Source organism: Callorhinus ursinus, unplaced genomic scaffold, assembly GCF_003265705.2.
Source record: "Callorhinus ursinus isolate GAN/ISIS: 27379988/994484 unplaced genomic scaffold, GSC_fseal_2.0 scaffold65, whole genome shotgun sequence".
Taxonomy (NCBI): domain Eukaryota; kingdom Metazoa; phylum Chordata; class Mammalia; order Carnivora; family Otariidae; genus Callorhinus; species Callorhinus ursinus.
Window position 1 is genome coordinate 6,670,149 of NW_027397127.1, and position 25,699 is coordinate 6,695,847.

Consider the following 25,699-nt stretch of genomic DNA (forward strand, 5'->3'; position numbering starts at 1 on the left):
GCCACTCAGGCGCCCCAAGAGTTTATTTTTTGATGTATACTGAGTCCTTGCCCTCAGGAGCCCACAGTCTAGTAGGGGAAATGCAAGTGAACAGACAATTACAATAAAGTGTGACAAAGCACTGAGATGTGATAAATACAAGCTGCTACAAAGCATGTAGGATGGGATCCTAATAGGCAGTGAAAGTGGGAGGGGGATAGTCAGGGAAAGATGAGTCTTGAAAGCAGTGTAGTACCTATTCGTGAGACAAAGGGCATTTCAGAAAGATGGCACGGCATGCGCAATGGCACGGAGGCCAAAGAGAATATGGTTACGGCAATGAATGGATAATATTGTAGGCAGATAAGTTGAGTGTAGAGTAGAATAAACAGAAGAGGCTGATGAGATAGTCTCAGAATAGATCACAAAGGACTCTGTGTGACATCCCAAGGAATATGGACATTATCCAGAAGCTGTGAGCCATCTCTGAATGGTTTGAAATAGGGGAATGCCATGATGAAATTTGTGTTTTAGAAAAGTTACTCAGGTAGCTATGAGAAGGATGGATTTGAGGGGTTGGGGAATGAGGCAGAACGGCTGTTGGGAAACAACTGCAATATATTAAGAAAGATAAAGAGAACACACGGCACCTGGGTGGCTCAGTCATTAAGCGTCTGCCTTCAGCTCAGGTCATGATCCCAGAGTCCTGGGATCGAGCCCCGTATCGGGCTCCCTGCTCAGTGGGAAGCCTGCTTCTCCCTCTCCCACTCCCCCTGCTTGTGTTCCTGCTCTCGCTGTCTCTCTCTGTCAAATAAATAAATAAAATCTTTAAAAAAAAAAAAAGAAAGATAAAGAGAACACAAATATAAAAGAGATTGAGAACTTCGAATAGAACTTTGTGACAAAATAAGGGAAGAGGAAGGACCAGTCAGGTCAGTCTGATTGGGTACATGGGGGTGGTGGCGCCACTATGTGGGGTAGGGAATGCAGAAAAAAGGAGCAGACTTTTGGGAGAAAAGAGGATGGGGCAATGTGGGAAAGAATAATGAGATCAGTTCGGGACATGCTGAGTTTGAGGAGTCTACGGAATAATGAAGCAGAATACTTGAGGAGACAAATGGATGTGTGGATGAGGCGCTCAGAAGAGACGTAAGAACTGAAGACACAGATGTGGAAATCATGAGCATGTGCAGTGGAATTATGAGAGCAGATAAGTTCACCCAGGAAGAGACGCTGAATGAGATGATGGATGGGCTGAGGCCAGCAGAGCCCTGGGGGACATTGACATTTAAGGGGTGGCAGAGGAAGAGGAGCCCTGGAAGGAGCCCAGGAAGAAGGGAGGAGAGGCAGGCAGAGAGGTAGGAAAAGCAGGAGAGTGTAGTGTCGTGGAGCTGTGTATTAGTTTTCTATTGCTGTTGTATGGTACGGTAGTCCCCCCTGATCCGTGGTTTTGCTTTCTGCCATTTCAGTTACCCGCTGTCCACCACGGTCCAGAAGCACACAATCCCCCTTCTGACATACAGTGAGAGGGTCATTAGTAACCTAATGCTATGTCACAGAGCCTCTGTCATTCCCCTCACTTCGTCTCATCACATAGGCACTTTATCATCTCACATCATCACAAGATGAAACACTAAGAGTGGGGCACCTGGGTAGCTCAGTCGGTTAAGCGGCTGCCTTCGGCTCAGGTCATGATCCCAGGGTCCTGGGATGGAGCCCCGCATCGGGCTCCCTGCTCAGCAGGGAGTCTGCTTCTCCCTCTCCCTCTACTGCTCCCCTTGCTTGTGCTCGCTCGTTCTTTCTGTCAAATAAAATCTTAAAGAGAAGGACACTAAGATATTTTGAGAGGGCAACCACATTCACGTAACTTTTATTACAGTATGTTGCTATAATCGTTCTGTTTCATTATTAGTTATTGTCATAACTCTCACTGTGCCTCATTCATAAATTAAACCTCATCCTAGGAATGTGGGTATAAGAAGAAACATAGCATATGTAAGATTCAGCATCCACTGGGGGTCTTGGAACATATCCCTTGCAGATAAGGAGGGACTACTATATTTCTATTTTTATTCTATTAGTTATCAAACTGCCACAAACTTAGTGCCTTTGAACAGCACACATTTATTACCTTATATTCCTGGAGGTTCGAAATCGAAAATCAGTCTCACTAGGCTAAAGTCAAGGTGTCCACAGGGCTGGTTCTTTCTGGAAGCTATAAGGCATAATCCCTTTGCTTGCCTTTGCCAGCCTCTAGAGACCACCCGCATTCCTTGGCTCATGGTCACTTCCTCCATCTCCAAAGCCAGTAGCATAGTATTGTCACGTGTCCTTCACCGCCTCTGCCTCTGTCATCACAACGTCTTTTCTAACTGCTCTCCTTCTTCCCTCTTGTGAAGACCTTTCTGATTACATTGGGTCTATCCAAACAATCTAGGATAATCTCCTCATCTCAAGATCCTTAACTCAATCACATCTACAAAGCCCTTTTCCCACATTCGGTGATCTATTCATAAGTTCTAGGAATTGGCACTTGGACATCCTTGCGGGGGGGGGCATTATTTTATCTACTGCACTAAGGAAGTGGAGAGTTTCACGAAGGAGGACTTTCAAAGGAGTCAGACACAAAGGAGAGGTCAAGGAAGATCAGGGCCTGAGTGAAAATACTGAGGAGTCTTGCCAGATCTTATGGCCCTGTGGGAGTGCAGCAACTTAAGGGTCTGGTTTTTTTTTTAATAAAGATTTTTACTTATTTATTTGTCAGAGAGAGAGAAAGCACAAGCAGGGGAAGCCGCAGAGGGAGAGGGAGAAGCAGGCTCCCCACCAAGCGAGGAGCCCGATGCGGAGCTCCATCCCAGGACCCTGAGATCATGACCTGAGCTGAAGGCAGACGCTTAACTGACTGAGCCACCCAGGTGCCCTGTTTTGTTTTCTTTTTTTTTTTTTAACCATACAGTGTTACATCAGTTGTACAATATAGTAGTTCAACACTTTCACAAATCACCCTGTGCTCATCACAAGTGCCCTCCTTAATCCCCATCACCTAGTTCACCCATCCCCTTACTTACCTCACTCCCCTCTGGTGACCATCAGTTTGTTCTCTATAGTTAAGAGTCTGTTTCTTAGTTTGTCTCTCTCTCTCTCTCTCTCTTATTTTTTCCCTTTGCTTGTTTTTGTTTGTTTGTTTCTTAAATTCCACATATGAGTGAAATCATGTGGTATTTGTCTTTCTCTGACTGACTTATTTTGCTTAGCATTATACTCTCTAGCTCCACCCATGTTATTGCAAATGGCAAGATTTCATTCCTTTCTATGGTTGAATAATATTCCATTATACATATATCTTCTGTATCTATTCATCAATCGATGGACACTTAGGCTCCTTCCATATCTTGTCTATCATAAAAAATGCTGCTATAAACATAGGGGTGTATGTATCCCTTTGAATTAGTGTTCTTGTATTCTTTGAGAAAATACCCAGATTGCTGGATCACAAGATAGTTCTATTTTTAACTTTTTACTCAACACTCAAAAAACAAATAATCCAATTAAAAAATGAGCAGAAGACATGAACAGACATTTCCCCGAAGAAGACAAACAGATGGCCAACAGACACATGAAAAGATGCTCATCATCACTCATCATGGGCTTTGGTTTTGATGATTCAACACACTCACCAGCTCAGCAGGCACTCGGGCCCCCACATAGGATGACAACGCTCAACCAAACAGGCCCCATGCCAACCAGCCCTCCTCCAGAAAGCTTCTAGGTCCAGGAAGCTTCTAGCTTAAAACTGAGAGGAGACTCAGCAACACTTCAAACCACAAAGTCTCCTGAGTTCTGGCCTAGTCTAACCTAACCCTGAAGCCTTGAGACCCAAAAGTAACGGGATGCCCATGAGCAGAGTTTCCCATAATGTGGACTGTGTGTCCTGGAGTCCTAGAATCTTTCCCCCAGTACTATAAATACAACTCCTATCTTGGGATTTTCCATACTCCAAAATTTTGGAGACTGAATTCATACTCAGGATTATCTGAATTACTAGCAAATTCAAGTGGTGGCTTTATCAAGTCCATAACCCTTCCCCAATTCTGTGGACTGTCCAATATTTAAGAATATGCACATTGTCTCTATGGGAAGAAGGGGTAAAAATGTACTCTTAAAAGCTCTAGATATATATTCTATCAAAAAATAAAAGAAATAAATTACACAACACAGAAAAAAAAAAAGAGCAGTTTCAACAGTCAGACACAGAGGAGAGGTCAAGGAATATTAGGACCACATTGACCTTTGAATTTAGCAATTACAAAAATTTGTGTCCTTGGCAAGAATCATTCTGGGGAGTTGGTAGAACCGAAGCCCAAGTATAGTAGGTAAAGAAGTGATTATAATATACTGTGGATAATGGGAGTCAGATATCTTACTGTTGGTGAAGAAAATTAAAATATGGAAAAGGAGGACAGAATGACTCTGTGGTGTTGAATTGGAATTGGACCATCGGTGTGATCTCATTGGTTTTCATATAGAGATATGTGCCAAAAGAGACATAGTTGTAAGAAGACACGTGTTCATTTCTGCAGGTATATGCATATGTGCATATGAGTGTAGGTGTATATACATACATCTATCTCATAGTTCTGTCCGCTGTGACGCTCTACAGGCAACAAACACAATCAGCACCCAGACCTTGGCTCCTCAATGACATTTTTCACTAAAAGGAACCCAACTCCTTGGAGAAATGACGGATTTCAAGACGAGGGCAAGGAAAGTACGACATGAGCCTGGAATATCTTGTTTGTGCAAGAAAGTAACAAACCACTTAAGAAGTGAGAGGAGCATGTCTAATTCATACTAGAGCCTGCATGGAGAGACTTCCGTTGGCCAAATCTGGAGAATGTGAGCATTAAAATAAAGTATCATCGTAAACAATCATAACCCTTTGAAAAATATAGGAATCTGTAAGTCCACACAGATAGAAATAAACACATGGAAGAGAAGGGAAAGCTCATCTTTACAGCAATTAAAAAATGTAGGAGAACTGGTAAAACTGGGGGAAAAAAGCATTTGGCCACTACTTGGCAAGAATCATCAGTGGATTCCAAAACTAGTGGAAGAAAGTTTGAGGAGTAGAAAGATATTTATATAGTCTTGAAGAGTCTCCCTGCTAGATATCTGTTAGTACAAGAGGAAAAAATAGTAACTTTATAGTGGAGAAACCTAGCACATGGGATCTTATCCAAGTGATCAAAGTTAACGTGGCCAGTCATGGGACAAATCCACATCATGTGCCTACTGAGGACACAGCACTTCTGTGACATTCCTTCCACAAGCACATAATCTGAATCTACTCATGAGGAAAACGCAGATACACTCCCATTGCAGGGCATTCTACAAAATAGGTCGTCTGTACTTTTCAAAATTGACAATGTCATGAAACGCAGGACTGTAGAACTATTTCAGATGAAAAGAGACGTGAAAGCTGAGTGCTACTCGTGAATCGAGATGTTCTGCTATAGAGGACATCATTGGGTCAACACATTCAATGACATCCGATTTAGGAATTAGATCTGTACATTAGTAAATATCGTATCAATGTTAATCTCCTGATTTTGATCATTGTGACTGGGTCATGTAAGACAATGTCCTTATTATTGGGAAATATACTCTGAAGTATCGAAGGGTAAATGGCATATGTCTGCAACTTACTCTCAAGTGGTTCAGAACAAAAGAGGGTGTGTGTGTGTGTGTGTGTGTGTGTGTGTGTGTGTGAGAGAGAGAGAGAGAGAGAGAGAGAGAGAGAGAGAGGAGGAGGGGGGGGGGAGGGAGTGGGGAGAAGGAAGGAGGAGGTGGGGGTGGGAGAAAAGGATGAAGCAAATGTGGTAAAAAAATGTTAACATTTGGAGAATCTGGGTAAAAGGCAAAATGGGCTTTTCTTCAAGGCTTACTGCAAGTTTTCTCTAAGTCTGAAATTCGGTCAAAATGAAAAGTTAAAAGACAAAGAAGTGATTCTGAGATGAAGAAGTGGAGGCAGCCATGCCTTCTCCGCTAGTTTCACTTTACTTTCAACATGTCTACCAGTGAAGGGAGCCCAGAGGAAGGACGTGGTGGTCACGGTGGCAACCGCCGCTATGGTACAGCTGGGACAGATGTGTGCCAGTTTAGAGCCTCAGGGCAAATGTCGAGTAGAAATAGAGTAAAGATACAGAAGAGAGGGGATGTTGCCGGCATGGGGCATGTTGACAGAGCTTCACATTGATGGGGCATTAGCCTTAGGAGAACGGACAGATCCCACTTAAGGAGGAAACCATGAAACTGTGCGTATGTAAGTTAGTTTGTATGGAAGGAGCTGGCGTGAGAGATGTCCCTCCTGATGGTCTATTGTCTTCAAGAGTAGGAAGCAAAGTCACATACAAAGTGTGAGGAGAGAGATACATAATACGGAAAGTAGTGCATGGTCAAAAGAAGCTGTTCTGAGGAATGAGAGAGGGAGCTAATTAGGGAAATGGCAAATTCCCCAGTATCTCTGAGGGCCCAGCTGAGGTTAGAACCCAACCACAAAAACTGGCTTCTTTGCAAAAGAGCGAACACACTGATGGACTCACACTGTGTAGATGATGTTGCCTCCTACTCTGCCCAAAGTTACTGCTTCAGCATTCACATGGATGAACCACCCAGATTCTCAGTGCCTTGACCTATCCATCTCCCATGGTCTTTTTCCTTTACTCCAACGCAGCCACCTACTCCCATGGCTACCCCTGGACATTATCATCACCAAAATTCTATCACCTCTCCCGTTTTTATTTGAAACATCCCACTCCTCTGCCACCCACCCTCACTGCCAGTACACACACACACACACACACACACACACACACATACACACACAGCCTCTTCAAGCCCTCCAATCTGTTGGCCATCACTCTTCTCAATATCCATCAACCTCCATTCTGACTTTATTTCATTCCTCAGCCAGTCCCAAATCCGTGTTTCATCCTTGCAAATACAGTCAATTCCCTTGGCCCTCTCTCCCTCTGTTGACTCTACTGGCAAAACTCCAATCCCAAATGAACTCTGCCATCTGCCTTCTTGGAGCCTTCACCCAAGCAGACAGCTGCGTAGTGTGGAGGGTATCACATAACTAAGCTGATTGGTTTCACTTTAAGTTCATGAACTTAAACCTCAGGAGGGCACCCAGTCCCTCCATTGTGCTCTGAATCCTATCCCTTTTCTTTACCTCAAGGAGTCTTCTCTCCAGGTATCTCTTTTCTCTTCTGCAACATCAATCCTTCCCTCTCCTTTGGATCATGTCCATCAGAGCTCAAGCACGCTCTAGTTCTACTGATCTTAAAAATAAGCCTTCTCCCTTGAGTGTATATCCAACTTCCATCCCATTCATCTATTCCTGTTTATAGCCAACTTTTCACATACACAGCCCTCCACATAGGCGGTCTTCACTTCCTGCCTTCCCATTCAATCCTCAATCCGTTGCGATCAGACCTCCACCTCTACCATCTTACCAAAGCAGCTCTTGTCGCCAATGACCCAGATATTGCCAAACGTAACGGGCACTTATCCGTCCTCATTGTACTCACGCTGTCAGCAACATTCAGCACTGTTGACCACTCCTTCCCCTGGAAATCACTTCTCTCTTGCCTTTGTCGACACCACAGTCTCGTGGTTTTCCTCCGAACTTCTTAGCCACTACTCATTCCCTTTTGCTATCTGCTCTTCCTTTAGCTAATTTTTAAGTATTGGTATTCCTCAGCAATCTGTCCTATACCCTCTTCCCGTTTCATTTCTACAGCCTTTCATTGACTAATCTCAGCCATTCCCATAAATTTAAGTGCCATTTTTCCTGCTGACCCCAAACTAAATCTCCCAGAGTTCTCTTCTGAGTTCCAGTTGTCCACTTGACACCTGTATAGAGAGATCACACGCATATATCACGATTCACATACCCAAAACTGAAGTCTGGATTCCCCGAATCATCTCCTTACTTTCAGCAGAGAGCACCACCATCAATCCTACTGCCTAAGCCAGAAATCTACGTGATCTTTGATTCTTCCTTTTCCCTTCTCCTGTTCTTCGCATCGCACTCATCAGGCAGGCTGTATCTTCAAAACATATCTTAAAGTTCGCCACACTTCTCTCTCTTCATCACTCTAACCTGGCTACTTTCAGCTTTAGCCTAGATTGCAATATGACCTGATTTCTCCACTTGCATCCCCCCCATCCTTTCTCCTACAGCAGCAAAAATGACCCTTTCAAAATGAAAGATCATGTCACCATCACTCCATTGTTTAAAACCCTTAAGTGCACCTAGGAGGAAAAAAAATTCTTGACCAACTGGCTAGACCTTGGGGAATCCAGTCTCTGTCGGCCTCTCTGGCCTCATCTTCCTTGTTTCAGCTTCCCTGTTTGAAGGTAAACAGTGTTTGAAATACACTAAGCTCTCTTTTGAGTCAAGGTCTTTGCACTTGGTCTTCCTTCTGCCTAGTACACTCTTAACCACTCTTCCTCTGTGTCCTTCAAGTCTGAACTCAAATGTCAACTCCTTAGAGATGACTTCCCTCGCCAGTGCATCTAAAGTATGTCTCCTGTGTTATTCTTCTTAGCCTGTTGTTTGTTCCTTTTGTAGAATCTACTATAATTTATAATTATTTTATAGATTTTACTTTATTTATTTAGTTAGTTAGTTTTTGCCTGTCTCTTCTTTGGGCAGATTTCAGTAAGGAAGGCTCATTTTTGTCCCACATGGTGTCAGATTGGACAGCTTCACTGGGTCTGGAGGATCCAAGATGGCCCCACTCACATGACTGGAGCCTTGGCGCTGGCTGCCAACTGGGACAACTTAATTCTCTCCCTCATGGTCTCTTTTGTCCAGCCAGAGAGTCTGGACTTCTCTAAATAACAACCATGTTCTAAGAAGTTAACTGCAAAAACAAAAGCTGCAGGACCTCTTAAGGCCCAGCATTGACAGCTTTATAAATAATCGCTATTCCATTCTATTAGTCAGAGCAAGTTGCAGCCCAGATTTGAGAAGGGGGGGTGGAAACTCCATTTCTTGATTGGAGGGGTATTATAAAAAGAATATGCTGGAATATGCTGGAGGCACCTGGGTGGCTCGGTTGTTTAAGCACCCAGCTCTTGGTTTCAGCTCAGGTCCTGATCTCAGGGTCATGAAATTGAGCCCCACATCGAGTCCCACGTCAGCTCTGCGTTTAGTGTGGAGGCTGCTTGAGTTTCTTTCTTCCTCTCCCTCTGCTCCCCCCCTCCGACGCTTGCTTACTCTCGCTCCCTCGCTCCCTATCTCTCTCTCTGAAATAAATAAATAAATAAATAAATATTTTTAAAAACTAAACGTACGGGGCGCCTGGGTGGCTCAGTCGTTAAGCGTCTGCCTTCGGCTCAGGTCATGATCCCAGGGTCCTGGGATTGAGCCCCACATCGGGCTCCCTGCTCGGCAGGAAGCCTGCTTCTCCCTCTCTCATTCCCCCTGCTTGTGTTCCCTCTCTCGCTGTATCTCTGTCAAATAAATAAATAAAATCTTAAAAAAAAAAAAACCTAAACATAGCATTACATATCTGTTCCAGTTATTCCTGGATTTAGATCAGAAATTGGTCCAGTGCCTTATCCTTACCCAGACAAACAGATAGTTCCTCTAGGACAGAATACAGCAAAGAATCCAAATATCTGACTAACTATACATTCCCTCTCCCCACAAAAGAAGGTGTTGGTAGCACTAGCACCATGGAAAACCCATCAAGGAACACGAATTGAAAGAAAAATGGGTTGGCGAAAGTAGGGTCGTAGGGAAGGCCAACTGTTCTGTAAGAAATTTTAATAGAGGAAAGCCTTCGATCTTACCAGAAAAGACGCAGATAGAATAGCCTGCCTCTTCCTTCCTCTGCCCACCTCCAATAAGCTTTTAGTTCAGCATGATTTTTAACAGCTTTATTGAGATATGTCACATACCATACAATTCATCCATTTACAGCTTTATATTTAGTATATTATATTTTATATGTAGTATATTCAGAGTTGGGCAACCATCACTACAATCAATTTTAAAACATTTTTGCCACCCCAAAATGAAACCTCGTACCCATTAACAATCACTTTCCCCACTTCTCCCCAGATCCTGGTATTAATCTACTTTCTGTCTTTATGAATTTACCTACTGTGGACATTCTATATCTGTGAAATCATACAATCTGTGGTCCCTTTTGACTGGTTTCTTTCAGTTAGCATAATGTTTTCAAAGTTCATTCGTAATGGAGCGTGTACAGTTCTTCATTCCTTTTTATGGCCAAATAATATTTCATTGTAAGGATATGCCATATTTGTTTATACAGTCATCGGTAAGGGGACTTTGGGTTGGTTTCCACATTTTGGCTATTATAATTTATGGTACTATGCACACTTGTGTACACGTTTTTGTGTGGACATATGTTTTCATTACTTTTGGGTATATACTTAAGGGTAGAATTGCTGGGTCATATGGCAACTTTATTTAACATCTCAAGGAACTCTTTCTGAAGCAGCCATACCACTTTATATTCCTATCGTCAACATACAAAGGTTTCAGAGTCTACGTTCTTATCAATGCTTGTTATTATCTGACTTTTTGGTTTTAGCTGTCTTAGTGTTTGGGAAGTAGCATCACATTGTGGTTTTGATTTTCATTTGCCTGATGGCTACTGATGCTGAGCATCTTTTCATGTGCTTATTGACTATGTGTATTTCTTCTTCGGAGAAACGTCTATTTAGATCCTTTGCCCATTTGTAAGTTGGGTTATTTGTCTATTATTGTTCACTGTAAGACTTCTTTATATATTCTAGGTACAAGTCCCTTATCAGACATATAATTTGCAAAATGTTTCTTCCATTACTTGCATTGTCTTTCTACTTTCTTATTGGTGTCCTCTGAAGCACAAAAGTCTTTAATTTTGATGATATCCAAGTTATCTATTTTTTTTCTTTGGCTATTCGTGCTTTTTGGTGTCATATCTAAGAAGCCATTGCCTAACCCAAGGTCTTAAAGATTTATGTCTATGTTTTCTTCTAAGATTTTTAGTTTTAGCTCGTTAAGTCTTTAACCATTTTAAGTTAATTTTTATATATGGTGTGTGGTAAGGGTTCACCTTCATTTTTTTGCATGTGGATATCCAGGTGTCCCAGCATCATTTGTTTAAAAGGCTATTCTTCATGTAGTGCAATTGCTGGTTCATAGAGTAGTTCTATTTTTAACTTTTTGAGGAGCCTCCATACTATAAGAGTGGTTGCACCAGTTTGCATTCCCACCAACAGTGCAGGAGGGTTCCCCTTTCTCCACATCCTCGTCAATACCTCTTGTTTCTCATGTTGATTTTAGCCATTTTGATGGCTGTGATGTGCTACCTCATCATGGTTTTGATTTGTATTTCGCTGATGATCAGTGATGTTGAGCATCTTTTCATGTGTCCATTGGCCACCTGGATGTCTTCTTCTCCCCTTCCCCACCTCCCCCGTGATGACTATCAGTTTGTTCTCTGTAGTTGAGTCTGTTTCTTGCTTTGCCTCTCTCTCTCTTTTTTCCCTTTGCTCATTTGTTTTGTTTCTTAAATTCCGCATATGAGTGAAATCATATGGTGTTTGTCCTTATCTGACTGGCTTATTTCACTTAGCATAATACTCTTTAGCTCCATCCATGTCATTGCAAATGGCAAGATTTCATTCTTTTTGATGGCTGAGTAATATTCCATTGTGTGTATATACCACATCTTCTTTATCCATTCATCAGTTGATGGACCCTTGGGCTATTTCCATAATTTGGCTATTGTAGATAATGCTGCTATAAACACTGGGGTGCATGTATCCCTTTGAATTAGTATTTTTGTATTCTTTGGGTAAATACCTAGTAGTGCAACAAACTGATTGTTACCGGGGGAGGGGGGTGGGGGGAAGGATGGGCTAAATAAGTGATGGGCATTAAGGAAGGCATTTGTGATGAGCCCCAGGTGTTGTATGAAGTGCTGAATCACTATACTGAGCACCTGAAATTAATTATGCTCTATGCTAACTAATTGAAATTTAAATAAAAACTGAAAAAAATAAAAGGCTATTCTTTCTCCATTGAATTGTCTTGGTACCCTTGTCAAAAACAATTTGACTGTAAATGTGAGCATTTACTTCTATACTCTTAATTCTATTCCACTGATGTATGTCTACCCTTATGCCAGTACAACACTGTCTTTTTTAAAAAAAGATTTTTATTTAGTTATTCATGAGAGACAGAGAGAGAGGCAGAGGCAGAGGGAGAAGCAGGCTCCCCGAAGAGCAGGGAGCTTGGTGCGGGACTTGATCCCAGGACCCTGGGATCACAATCTGAGCCAAAGGCAGACACCCAACCGACTGAGCCGCTCAGGTGCCCAACACTGTCTTATTTATTATATATATATACACTTTGTAGTAACTTTCGAAATCAGGAACTGTGAGGTTTCCAACTTTGTTCTTCTCTTTTAAGATTGTTCTGGCTATTTTATCACATTTCCATATGAATTTGGCGGTCAGTTCCCCGATTTCAAAAAAAAAAAAAAAAACGGCTGGGATTTTGAAAGGAATTGCATTGAATCTATAGATCAATTTGGGAGTTATTGCCCTCTTACTGATATTAATAAGTCTTCCAATCCATGAACCACAGGATATCTTTCCATTTATTCCATTTATTTAATTTCTTACAACGTTTTGCAGTTTTCAGAGTATAAGTTTAGCACTTTGTTATATTTTCACCTAAATATTGTCTTCTTTCTGATGCTCTTGGAAATGAAATTACTTTGTTACTTTCATTTTGGATTATTTTTTTTTAAAGATTTTATTTATTTGTCAGAGAGAGAGAGCATAAGCAGGGGGAGCGGCAGCCAGAGGGAGAAGCAGGCTCCCGGCTGAGCAGGGAGCCCGATTATGAGACCCAATCCCAGGACCCTGGGATCAAGAGCGGAACCGAAGGCAGACGCTTAACCGACTGAGCCACCCAGGCGCCCCTCATTTTGGGTTTTTTAATTGATGGTTCATAGACGTGCAATTGATTTTTGTATTTCAATTTTGTATCCTGCAACTTTGCTGAACTATTAGCCCTAATAGTTCTTTTTCGTGGACTCCTTCTGATTGTCTTTATTCAAGATCATATGACCTGTAAATAAAAATATTTTTATGTATTCTTTTCCAATCTAGATGTCCTTTGTTTTATTTTCTTGCCTAATTGTCCTAGCTTAAAACCTCTAGTACAATATGGAATAAAAGTGTCTTGTTCCTGATCTTACGGGTAAAGCTTTCAGTCTTTCAACACTGAGTATGATGTTAGCTGTGGGGTTTTCATAGATGTCCTTTATCAGAGTGAGGAAGCTCTGTTCTATTCCTAGTTTGTTGGGCATTTTGACCATGAAAAGGGTATTGAATTTTTTCAAATGCTTTTTCTGTGCCTATTGAGATGATCATGTGATTTTCATCCTTTGTTCTATTGATATATTCAGCGTGATTTTGAAGAACATGGTATATTGTAAGAACTACTGGAGGACTCTTTTAGCCATACAGTATGAAAGTTTCTTTACTTAACCAAAAGCATGTTTCACAAGACATTGTTAAATGCTTTTTCTGAGCCTAGGAAAAGACATCCTTGGGAGCAATCCAAGTGGGGAGCCACTAGGAGGAGCGGTTGAGAGATATGCCAAGATGCTCCTCCAGAAACATTTTGTAATTAAAATCCAATTTTTAATCCCATGACTTTAAACATATCTTCTTCTATTTTAGGGAAGTTGCAAAAGGGGAGATCCTAAAAAGTTAGTGAACTCCATTACTGTATGCAGAGTAATTTAAACTGGCCAGAAATGCTTGTCAAATGCTCCTTTTTCTCCCAGGGAGTAAAGATACATATGGCTGGGTGGTATTAGTGTTGAGCCTGAGTGATACTGGATGTCAAGGCAGAAAGAACAACGCACTCCAGAAGCTTGCTTGGGGCTGGGGGGTGGGGGTGGGGGGTGGAGGGAGAGCTCAGATACGATGTACTCAATGGGATAATTTCCAGAGAAAAAGGAACCTCAAAGAGAGGCTTGGACCTAGTGACCTGACTGAAGGTAAGGAAAAGAGACAAAAGAGTACCCTGATTAGGGGCACCAGTTTTGACATAGACTCCCTTGCTCTGAACCCCAGCGCTACCATCTACTACTTGGTGACGTCACTTCCCTGATCATCAGTATCCTCACCTATGTCACAGGTACAGAGTTATTCAGAGTAAATGAGATTGTGTTTTAAAGCCTCTAGCAAAGTGCCCAGCCCATAATAGCCATTCCATAAAAATTGACATCCCCTTTTCCTCTCTTATTCAGGAAAGAATGTTACTGACCAGAGAGGATGACCTCGGGTCAGAGAGTGAAGGAGTCAGGAGCAAGAAGCTGATTTTTATCTGACTTCCCAGATGTAAGGTCATGAACCCTGGAGATATATGTTTGGGCTCACAAGGGAGCAACTTAAATCATTTACACAAGAATATAATTAAGAAAAAGTATTTGGTGGGGCGCCTGGGTGGCTCAGTTGGTGAAGCGTCAGTCTCCTGATTTCGGCTCGGGTCATGATCTCGGGGTCGTGAGATTGAGCCCCGCATCCGCTCTCAGTACTGGGAGTGGAGCTTGTTTAAGATACTCTCTCTCCAACTCCCTCGCCCCCCGCCCACTCAGCTCCCACTGCGCAGGTGCACTCGCTCATGTGCTCTCACTCTCCCTCTCTTTAAAAAAAAAGAAAAAGTATTTGGTATCAGAGTGCTTTCAGGTACATGTTAACAAGCTGGCTTACACAATAAAGAAATGTCTTATCTCACACAATAGGACCCTGAGAGTGTGCGCGGCAAGGTTAGTTGATTTCAGCAGCTGCATAATTTCATGCAGGGCGCAGTTTCGTTGGCCCCTCCTTTCACCCTTTAAAGTGTCCAATTCATCCTAGGGCTGGTTTCTCCTGTGATTGTAAGAAGGCTGCTTGTAGCAATCACTATATACAGACTTATTCACATCCAGTGGGAAAGACATAAACTAAAAATCCTTCATTTCAGTCTTGCTGGCGTCCCCATTGGTCATCGTTTGCCCCTGAATTTATGAATAACTATCATCACAGGGTCTGTCAACTGTAATCGGCTTAAGCCTGGATTCCTAAACCATCGCCAGCAAGAGGGAGGTTAATTGCCGTAACTGATTTACACTCATAACGGGGGCTATGCAGTCTGGGCCCTAAAAGGAGGATGATCACTGAGGTGTGGAGCAGAACCCCCCAGGCAATCGGCAATGGAAATGTAGTGTGAGGATCAGACTTTAGTGAATGTAAGCCACTAAGGGTTTTTTGGATTATTTGTTACTGCAGTATAGCCTAACTTACGTAACAATAGAAAACATAAATAAAGTGTTGTAAACTATATTGAGAGGATGGAGAGAAGTGAAAATGTGGGTGTAAGTGAACTAAATCTTCATCTATGAAAGCAGGAAGTCAGTTAGATGATTTTTAAAAGGAAAATAAATAGTATTTGCAGCCATTTTATTTAGAAATATGAGGGAACCTACCAGTAAAGGAACCCACCCCCCAAAAAAACTTGCCAAAAAAAATTAAGTGGCACCTGGCTGGTTCAGTCAGAAGAGCATTTGACTCTTGATCTCGTGGTTGTGAATTTGAGTCCCATGTTGCATGTAGAGATGACTTAAAAATAAAATCTTAAGGGGCATCTGGGCGGCTCAGTCCGGGAAGCCTCTGCCTTTGGCTCAGGTCATGATCCCAGGGTCCTAGGTAGGATTCAGCCCCACATCGGGCTCCCTGCCAGGTGGGGAGCCTGCTTCTCCCTCTCCCTCTGCCTGCCACTCCCCCTGCTTGTGCTCTCTCTCTCTCTCTGTCAAATAAATAAACGAAATCTTTAAAAAAATAAAAATAAAATCTTAAAAAAAATTAAAAGTTATTGCCTAGGGAGTAGGCCTGGGGTAGGAATTGGTGTGCCAAGAGAATTTTTGTTTCATTATAAACTCTTTCAGATTTTTAAATTTTTTTATGTTTTTATGTTAAAATAACGTGCCTTTATTCCTTTGATAATTGTTTTAAATTTCCATTGATTTGACTTTATTTTATACAAGCTCTTAAAAAAATCATTTCAGGCCCTGGAAACATGACCATAAAATCTTCCTGAAATGGTAGTCATGCTTTGGTTGACTCAGATACCTAATTTATACCTAATTTAGTCCTAACGAACACTTCACTTTTGACTACCGGACCGTCAAACTGGTAATCTGACAACCAGCTTCAAAATTAAGACAAGAGCAAAAGAATGTTCTCATTTGTGCCATTTAATAACGTTTCAGAGAGGAAAAATACAACGAAAGGGCCTCTGCTCAGCACATAAAGTAATTTCAACTTGTTACAAAATGGATTATTTGCTGACCTGGTGTCGTTCCTGAATAGATTTTTCCAGGGGCCAGAGCTGCAGGTTTTTCACTAATGGATTCCTCTTCTATCACGGGCCTGAGCCTGTTTTCCAGAGCCACCTCTACCAACATCAAAATCTTCACAAAACGCGTTTCTTACTTGGTCCTCAGGTCGGTGGCCATACTGTCTGCCCTCTCTAAAGGCTAGATCCCAATCTGTGTGGATAATACGATCATCTAGGCGGGTCCCGTTTAGGAACCACATGGCATTTTCGGCATCAAGTCTGTTATAGTACTCTGCAAAACAGAAACCCCATGCCTTTTTCTTAATTTTATCCAGGCCCATAAATACACGCTTGATATCACCACATCTACTAAAGAGCTCATATATTTGCTCTTCGGTAGTATGAAAGGAAAGATTCCCCATGTAGAGTGTGGAGCTTTCCTTCAGTAATTTCTCCTGATCATCATTATCCCCATCAAACTGCTGGTCCCAGCACTCGCCTTGCAGAATTCTCAGGTCGTTGGACACGGTGCCCAGTGGACACCGTGAGGGCGGCTGTTTGCGATCCATCTTAGCAGCAATGACACCACCAACAAAACCTTAAATTAAATTTTAAAAAAAATTAAAGTTACAGGGAAGGAAACAGAAACACATACCTGTGTATATTTAAGAGGTTTGTGCCCTGATGCACAGACACCATAGCTCTTGACTATGAGGATCATGTCAAGGCAAACGCAAAATGGAAAGTTCCAGGTCCCAGGAACATGGTGATAAAATGCAACTTTGCAAGTCTTCTTGCAAGGGAACCTATGCTGTCTTCGGTTGACTCAGCTCTTACCTACCTAATCTATTACGAAAGAACACATTTAATAACAGAATGCTCTTGGAAAATATGGCATAAAGCAGTAAAATGGATCAAATTTTCATGGAGAATGAGCACTACCATCATTCCTATTGGAGGCCCAGGCATCTGATAAATCAGGTATATATAATCAGGGTCAAAGCACAAATACAGTTGTAGTATACCCTCTCATAACTTAAAATACCAAATTTACCATTCAAGCCTATAATATGGAAATCGATATATTGCACTGTTAGGTTAGACAAAGAGTCCCTATATGGACACTATCAAGTGTACATGGAGCTCTGTAAAAGAGAAAACTTTCTGGCATCATAAATTTGACCTAAATTAAGATTGGATTTTACTAGCAGTAAATCTACTTTTCATCTTAGACTTTAGAAGGCCTTAGATGTAATGACTTGACTATTCCATCTATTTAAAAAACCTCCCCAGAGAATTTTAACTAATGCCCTTTTCCCCCTTTACTAAATTTTCCTGCTGCAGTCAGAGGCATTAAAAATGATTCCATCGGTTTTAGCTGCACTTTTCAAAAATAGGCATTAGTTCTACCCCCCTCTCCTGTTTTGCAACAGTTCCCAAATTTTAGTGTGCAAGAAATACCTGCAGAACTAGATGGAAATGCAGATTCTTGCAGCCTGCCCTTCAGAGATTCTGACTCAGTACCTCTAGAGTGAGATCCAGGAACTCACGTTCAACATCTAACCTGCACCCCTCAGCCCTCCGTGATCCAGATGCAAGTGGTGCAAGGACCACACCTGGAGGAACCCTGCTGAGGACATGCTTTCTCTTAAACACTTAATGAACACTCTTTATTTGCCAGGTGCTATGCAAGGTGCTATGAATCCAACAACAAAAAGACATGGCAGCAGTACAATGTTCAGAAATTATTTGTATCCCCAGCTCTAAGCATGAACAATGATCTGCACACACACACAGTAGACATTGCAATAAATATCTGTCAAATGAATGCATGCATGAGTTCAGAATTGAGGGAAGAAGCCAGACAAGTAAACAAGAAAATACAATATGGCATGATCGACACTGGTGTAGAGATATCCATGGAGGAAAGGGAAGAAGGGAAGGAACATTTACTGGGGATTTACTCTGTGATGGGCACTGTGGGCACTTTGCACTACATTACGCAGGAGGAGGAGAAGCAGTTACCCAGTGTGGGGGCATCAGAGAAGGCTTCTGAGGAGGGGCTGTAATGCACTGACTCTCAATGGACAAGGAGGGTGTGTGTGTGGTGTGTGTGTGTGTGTGTGTGTGTGTGTGTGTGTGTGTGTGTTTGGAAGGAGGATGTAGAAATTTCGGGAATGAACCAGACACAGAAAATATGTGCAAGAGCAGAACACAAAGGAAAATTAAATAGAAAACTGAAATAGAAGCCTAAATAAAACCAGGTGCAAACAACAGTGCTGTGCAATTCAAAGCAATGAAAATGGGGGAGCTCTGCCTATTTAGATGTCATTTGAAGAGCAGTAGGAAGCCCACTGCCCAAAAACCATCTTCCTGATGGCCTGTCAATGATGGCTGAAAGTCTGCCACTAGAAACTCATTACTTTGAGTCATTGACAAATTGACCCGTTAAAAAACAAATATCCCTCCCAGACTTCCTTTCCTTTTTTTAAAAAAAATCTGGTTACTAGACTGGCAGATCAGAGAATGTGATAGCTAGAGTGGATTTCATTTCACCCAGGCATTGGACAAAGTTTCCCATTATTTTCTTGTAAATGAGATGGCAGCGTATAGGCTGGATGCTCCAGCTGTTTGCTGAGATGAGCCTATAACTAGTTGAATAAACGGAAGGGCTTGGTGTCAGACCAGAAGGGAAGTTCTAGCAGTGAGCCAAAGACTCTATTCTTGGCTGTGTCTTGTTCAGCTCATTTATAATTTTGGCTTACCACAAACAAGAGCTTTTAAAATGGTCAAAACTGCCTAAGATGGAATGGGCTGGCTGGGGTAGCAGTGAGCACTAGGCACTGAGGATTTCAAGCCAACTTTGGAAAGCCCCTTGCAGAACAGTCAAAGCAGTGGAGAGGCCCCCTTTCCTTCAGTGTTGTGTATGAATCAAGCATGAATTTTGAAGTCAAAAGACTTCAGTTCAAATCTCAGCCTCACCACTTACTAGAAACGTGACCCTGGGCAAAGTGCTTAACCATACTAGTTTCAATTTCCACATCTGTAAACCGGGGATCAAAATATCTACCTTGCAGCATATGCTGTGACAGTGTCATGTGTAAAAAAAAAAAAAAGAAAAGCACCTAGCACAGTGATTAACATGGTGTAGGTGTTCAATAAACGGCAGGTATTAGACAAATTATTCCATTCTGTGATTCAGTGACTCAGAATAAGACATATGAATACCTATCAACTCTTCCAGTGACTTGAGGTAGGAGGGACTTTGAATGCATCTGGGCGGCCTTGGATGATGCTAAATCCAAACTGACAAGGTGATGGATAATACTTAATAAATGTCATTTATTACTTTTAGATTTGACACATGGCAAAGGGACAGAGGGAGAGAGATCTGGAAAGAGCACAGGCTTGGGAGCCCTATTTTATCATTGGGGCATCCCATACTTCATTTTTTCCACTCATTTCTTCATTGGATAAACATTCATGGATCACTGTGCTAGATCCTGGGGAAATAACAAGAGATAAGATATGCTTCTGCCCTCAAGGAGCTCACAGGCTGGGGGCCCAGACAGCTTAAAAGAGAAATAACAACCAAGGTGATTATTTTACTTCCAGGAGCACAAAGGCAGCCCAGAGGTAGCACAAAGAAGCGGGGGGGGGGGGGGTTTTCAGAAGGAAAAAAGGGGGGGGGGGGGAAACTTTCTAGAGGACATGACCCCCAAGTCTTTTTTTTTTTTTTAATGATCACATTGTATTTATGTTTCAAGTAAGCAATTCAGATGTCTGGTACAAAGTACAAAAGGTGCAAAAGGATGCAAAATGGAAGTGGCAAGCTGGTTTCCCACCTCTGCCCCAGCCACCCAGTTCTCTGCAGAGGCAAATTACTGTTACTAGTTTCTTGTGTAACTCTCTCCTGACCCACTCCAAGCTCAATTTTGAAAGTTGAGTAAGAGTTTGGCGGGAGGACAAGGAGTCATTCTAGGCAGAGAGAACAGTGTGTCCAAAGGCATGGAGGCATTGTGGGGTGCTTGGTTTGCTATTCTCTGGGCACACGAGGATAAGGAAAGCATTATAGGTCATCAGGAGGAGATAAGACTGGACGGGTAGTCTACGGCCATACCACCCTGAACGCGCCCGATCTCGTCTGATCTCGGAAGCTAAGCAGGGTCGGGCCTGGTTAGTACTTGGATGGGAAGACTGGACGGGTAGGCAGGGCCAGGTTGTGAAAGCCCTTGTAAGGCATAAAGAGCAGCTTGGACTCTACCAGTAAACAGTGGGGAGTCATATAAGGCTTGAAGCAGAGAGGAGTGATGTGATGTGATTCGCATTACAGAAAACTTATTCTAGCCCCCAGTGTGGAGAACAGATTAAAAGGGGGAGTAGGCCAAGAGGCAGGAGACTAGTTGAGAAGCTATTTAAATGGTTTAAAGAAAGAGGATGGAGAATCTGGACTAGTATGCTGTAGTAATATAAAGAAAAGACATATCAGGGGCGCCTGGGTGGCTCAGTCGGTGAAACATCTGCCTTCAGGCCCAGGTCATGATCCCAGGGGCCTGGGATCAAGCCCTGCTTCAAGCAACCTGCTCAGCAGGGAGCCTGCTTCTCCCTCTCTTCCCTGCTCATGCTCTCTCTCACTATCTCTCTCTCTCTCTCTCTCTCAAATAAACAATCTTAAAAAAAAAAAGAAAGAAAAGACATACCAGAGACTTAGAAGACAGACTTAAAAGTCTTGGCAACTGCTTGAATAAAGAGTCTAGGGTGACTCCCAAGTTTCAGGCCTGGACAACTGTGTGGATAGAGGTCTGCATCACCAAGATGGTGGTAGTGGGGTAGAGAGAGGATAGGGGGCAGATTTGAGTAAGGAAGATGAATTTGTGACACACGGAGCTTGGGTCTGAGGTACCTGCGGGACATACACGTCCCCACATGTTTAGTCACAATTGAATATTCAGGTTTGGAGCTCACAAGAGAGGTCTGAGGCTATAACTATGGAGTAGGGAGTCATCAGCACAGTAGATAAAACCATAGGGATGGATAAGATGATCGGGGGAAAGGTATAGAATGACAAAAATCCTGGCAAAGACCAACATTTAAGGGGTGGCAGAGGAAAAGTCCACAAAGAGGCACAGGAAGGAGTAACCAAGAGGAATGAGGAGAATCAGGAGAGGAACAGCATGACCAAAGCCAAGGAGTAGGCACTTTCAAGAGAGGCATGAGGACGGAAGTGGAGTGAGGGCAATCCTTTGTTATCTGCAGCAGAGAGAGTCCCAGAAAAATCAAGACTTCAGATTGTTCATTAGGTTTAGCAATCAGGATGTCATTGGTTTCCTTAACAAGAGCAGTTAACAGTGGTGTTCTGGGGTCAGAAAAGCCAGACTGGGTGGGGGAAAGGGGGGGCTGAGTTTTGAATGGGAGGTGAGGAAATGAAGACAGCAAGTGCAGACTGCTCAGTTTTGATAAAGCTTCCTTGAAGATGGAAGGCAAGCAATAGGGTGAGTGCCAGTTGGGAACTTAGTCAAAGAAGAGTTTTGTTTGTTTGTTTAATGGGAGTCAAGCAGATCTAAATGCTGATGGGAAGCAGCCAATAAAAAGGAGAGAGAGAGAGGTTGAGGATATAGATGGGAAAGGGGATAAGCAATGGAGAAAAGTCCCCAAGAGGTAGGAGAGAACGGGCTCCGAAGCATAAATAGATGGATTAGCCTTGAACTGGACAAGCTATGTCTATTCCTGTAAGACAAAACAACAACAAACAACAACAACAACCCAAAAAAGGAGATTGGGAGCTATGTGGCAGGGCGGGGTAAGGGCAGGAAAATGAAAGTGAGCATCTGATGGCCTTGATTCGCATAATGGAATACATGATGAGGTTATCTGCTGAAAACAAAGTAGATCATGGGAATGGGTTGGTGAAGTGGATTGGAGGTGAAGATGATTGAAAGAATAAAGTCTGTAGATGAGTCATTAAAATCACTCAGGATGGTAGCCAGAGTTAGGGAGACCATAAGTGAGGTGCTGACATCCTCACTAAGTGAGAGACCTGGAGGGCAGTAGACAACAGGAAGTATGGGAAGAGGGTAGCCATACTATCTCCTGGCCCCACGGGGTCAGAGAGAACAGAGACCCTCAACCACTGAAACTTTGGAGAGGTCGCTTAGTAGATCTTAGGTACTGTAACTGACCCAAAGTAGGTGCTCAGTACATGTGAAGAGATGACCTCCTGTTGGCTTAAGCCAATAGAATCATAAAATCATATTAGAGGATCATAGGAAGGAAGGGTCCTGATGTACTCAACACAGGTCAAACCACACAGGAAGCAGTATGTCCATTTCCAGGTGCCTGATTTTACATCTGGGTCAGGAAACCACTGCAGACTGAGGGCACCTGGGTGGCTCAGTCAGTTTAAGTGATTGGCTCTTGGTTTCAGCTCAGGTCATTATCTCAGGGTCATGAGATCAAGGCCCATGTCAGGTTCCACGCTCAGAGAGGAGTCTGCTTGAGATTCTCTCTCCCTCTCCCACTCCCCCTCCCCCTCCCCCCCCCCCTCCCCCTCAACCCCCCCCCCACGCTCTCACTCTCTCAAAAATAAATAATTAAATCCTTAAAAAAAATATTGGGGCTGGGTGGCTCAGTCGGTGAAAGCGTCTGCCTTCAGCTCAGGTCATGATCCCAGGGTCCTGGGCTGGAGCCCCACATTGGGCTCCCTGCTTGGCGAGGAGCCTGCCTCTCCCTCTCCCTCTGCTGCTCCCCCTGCTTGTGCTCTCTCACTCTCGCTCTCTCAAATAAATAAATACATAAAATCTTTTTTAAAAAGGAAGAAAAGAAACCACTGCAGACTGATTGGGAACTGGACATGTTTAGTCTCACAAAGAGATGTTTAAAAGACGACAGGACAGCCGTCATGAAACATTGGAAGGATTCTTTCTGCTCCATATGGTAAAAGTAAGATTAATGGATAGAAGTCACAAAGGGAAGATTGCAAGTCCTTTTCAGTACAGTTTTTCATTTATCCAATCATGAAACGTGAACTTATCCAGTGTATTTGAGTGGAGGCTGGGCAAACACCTACCTGTAACGGGAGTTAGAAAGGCCACAGTTAGAGAAAGGGAGAGAAGATGGAAAAGCAATCCCGTCATTGTGCGCCACAGACCGTCAAGTTGATTTGTAGACACTGAGAGACTATTTCCTACTTTAGAAAGTAGAGCTTGGCTAGAATAGAAGGCCCTCCCTGACTTGTGCTATTGGGGAAGAATGAGTCAGAGACTCTAAAAATAGAAGAAAAACTTGAAGAATGGCTCAGAATGATCACGATCAAAATCCTGGGGGTGGGGGAAAGAGTAGGTGGCAAGGTAAAGCAAATAACCTTCCAGGAAACAAATTTTACTGGCCTTCTGGAATTGGCAGGAGGGTCCCGTGAAGAGCCTTTCCAATAGCTGCCTTAAACCAATGCTTGGTATTATTTCAACTGTGCAGAAGAAGTAAGCCAGGCTGTTTCCTGCTACAGATGAAGGCAGCAGCTCTGAGAAAGGAAATCAGAAAGAGCTGGGACTTCAGGGTTACATGCTTTACCTTTATACAACTGTTCCTAGTGGAAGAGAGCTGGGAGCAGCTGTTGAGGCCTGGAATCCCATGGCCAGAGATCTAGCTTGTGCCAAGAGAAACTAATGCCTGATTAAGGTTGCTTAGAGCTCAGAGTGGCAGAAGATGCTCATATGTCTTTAATACCTGTATTTCAAAGAGCAGCTGAAGGGCACTTGGGTGGCGTGGTCAGTTAAGCGACCGACTCTTGGTTTCGGCTCAGGTCCTGATCTCAGGGTCGAGAGATCAAGCCCCACGTCTGGCTCTGTGCTCAGCATGGAGTCTAAATCTCTCTCCCTCTCCCTCTGCCCCTCCCTTCTAGGCTCACTCTCTCTCAAATACATCAATCTTTAAAAAAAGAAAAATAAAGGGGCAACTGGGTGGCTCAGTTGGTTAGGCAACTGCCTTCGGCTTGGGGCATGATCCTGGAGTCCCGGGATCGAGTCCCACCTCGGGCTCCCTGCTCAGCAGGGAGTCTCCGTCTCCCTCTGACCCTTCTCCCTCTCATGCTCTCTGTCTCTCGTTCTCTCTCACACAAATAAATAAAAAATCTTAAAAAAAAATAAATAAAAAAGAAAGATAAAGAGCAGTTGAGCATATGCTGAATCAGACAGGCAGACCCAAAGCAAGACAATGGCCTGGGGCCACCTACAGGAGAAAAGAGAGTCATAAAGTGGCTGTTCAGTGTAGCAGCTGATCCTGATTAAGTTAAGAAAGGGGTATTAATGACGTTTGATCATTTTGTTTATCGTTTGCACTCTGTGGCCTTGCAATTCAGTGTTGCCCTGGGCCCCAACAGGAGCGGCATCACCTGGCAGCCTGTTAGGAAAGCAGGAAGTTCAGGGCTCCTCCCCAGGCCTGCTGAAGAGAAATCTGCATCGCTCCCATCCAATGATTGGTATGCACAGTTAACAGTTTGAGAAGCACTTCTCCGTACCTGGGTTCTTAGTTGAACTTTTGCCTTGCAAAACACTTTCCCTTCCTCCCTTCCTTCACCTCTCTTGGTTGCTCCATTCTTTGTTTCCTTTGTGAGCTAACCAACAACTCTAACCATGGCTGATAGCCCTCGATGTTCCGTGCTCCATCGATGTACCTCCTGATAAGGGAAAGAAAAGTCTGGCCGGGTACATATGATAAAAGCCTGGGTTTGGGGAGTGGGAAACGACTGACCTGCTCTCCAACGGTACCGGTACCTAGTAACCTTCGTCAAGCTCACTGACCTTCCCGAGCCTCAGTCTCCTGGTAAAGTATAAATAACCAGTGTAAAATAACACTGGTCATCACAGTGTTTACTTCGGAGTGCTTATGTGAGGATCCTCACACAGGAGGAGCCCAGGATATGGTAGTCATGATTACTGAAAACCGTCAGTTTTGAAGCGAAATTAGAAAAAACTAGTGTTGTGACACCCGGCAGCCTCACAAAGTCGTCAGAAATGGCCCTAGAGAACCTCCATGAAAGCCTCATCTGCCTCATCCAACTCGACTTCCTTGACTCCAGCTCCAGCCATCGGTCCAGGCTGAAGCATGTCTTATTCCCTTGGATCGTCTTCCTGCTTTGGCTGAATGACCAAGATTTTCAACCTTTTCCTTGCAAACGGCCCATACCTCTAGTACATTAAAGTGTGTGTGTGTGTGTGTGTGTGTGTGTGTGTGTGTGTGTGTGTGTTTATAGTGTTGGGTTAGCCTGGAAATGTAACTACCATTTATAACAAT

General features: G+C 43.1%; 1 protein-coding gene across 1 annotated transcript; it reads right to left on the reverse strand.

Annotated features, from left to right (window-relative positions):
* Positions 1–16,312: 16,312 nt before the first annotated feature.
* LOC112810205 (nuclear cap-binding protein subunit 2) lies at positions 16,313–16,909 on the reverse strand. Its single transcript, XM_025853700.2, has one exon. The coding sequence runs from the start codon at positions 16,831–16,833 to the stop codon at positions 16,477–16,479; it is 357 nt and encodes a 118-aa protein (XP_025709485.2). The 5' UTR covers positions 16,834–16,909; the 3' UTR covers positions 16,313–16,476.
* Positions 16,910–25,699: the final 8,790 nt, after the last annotated feature.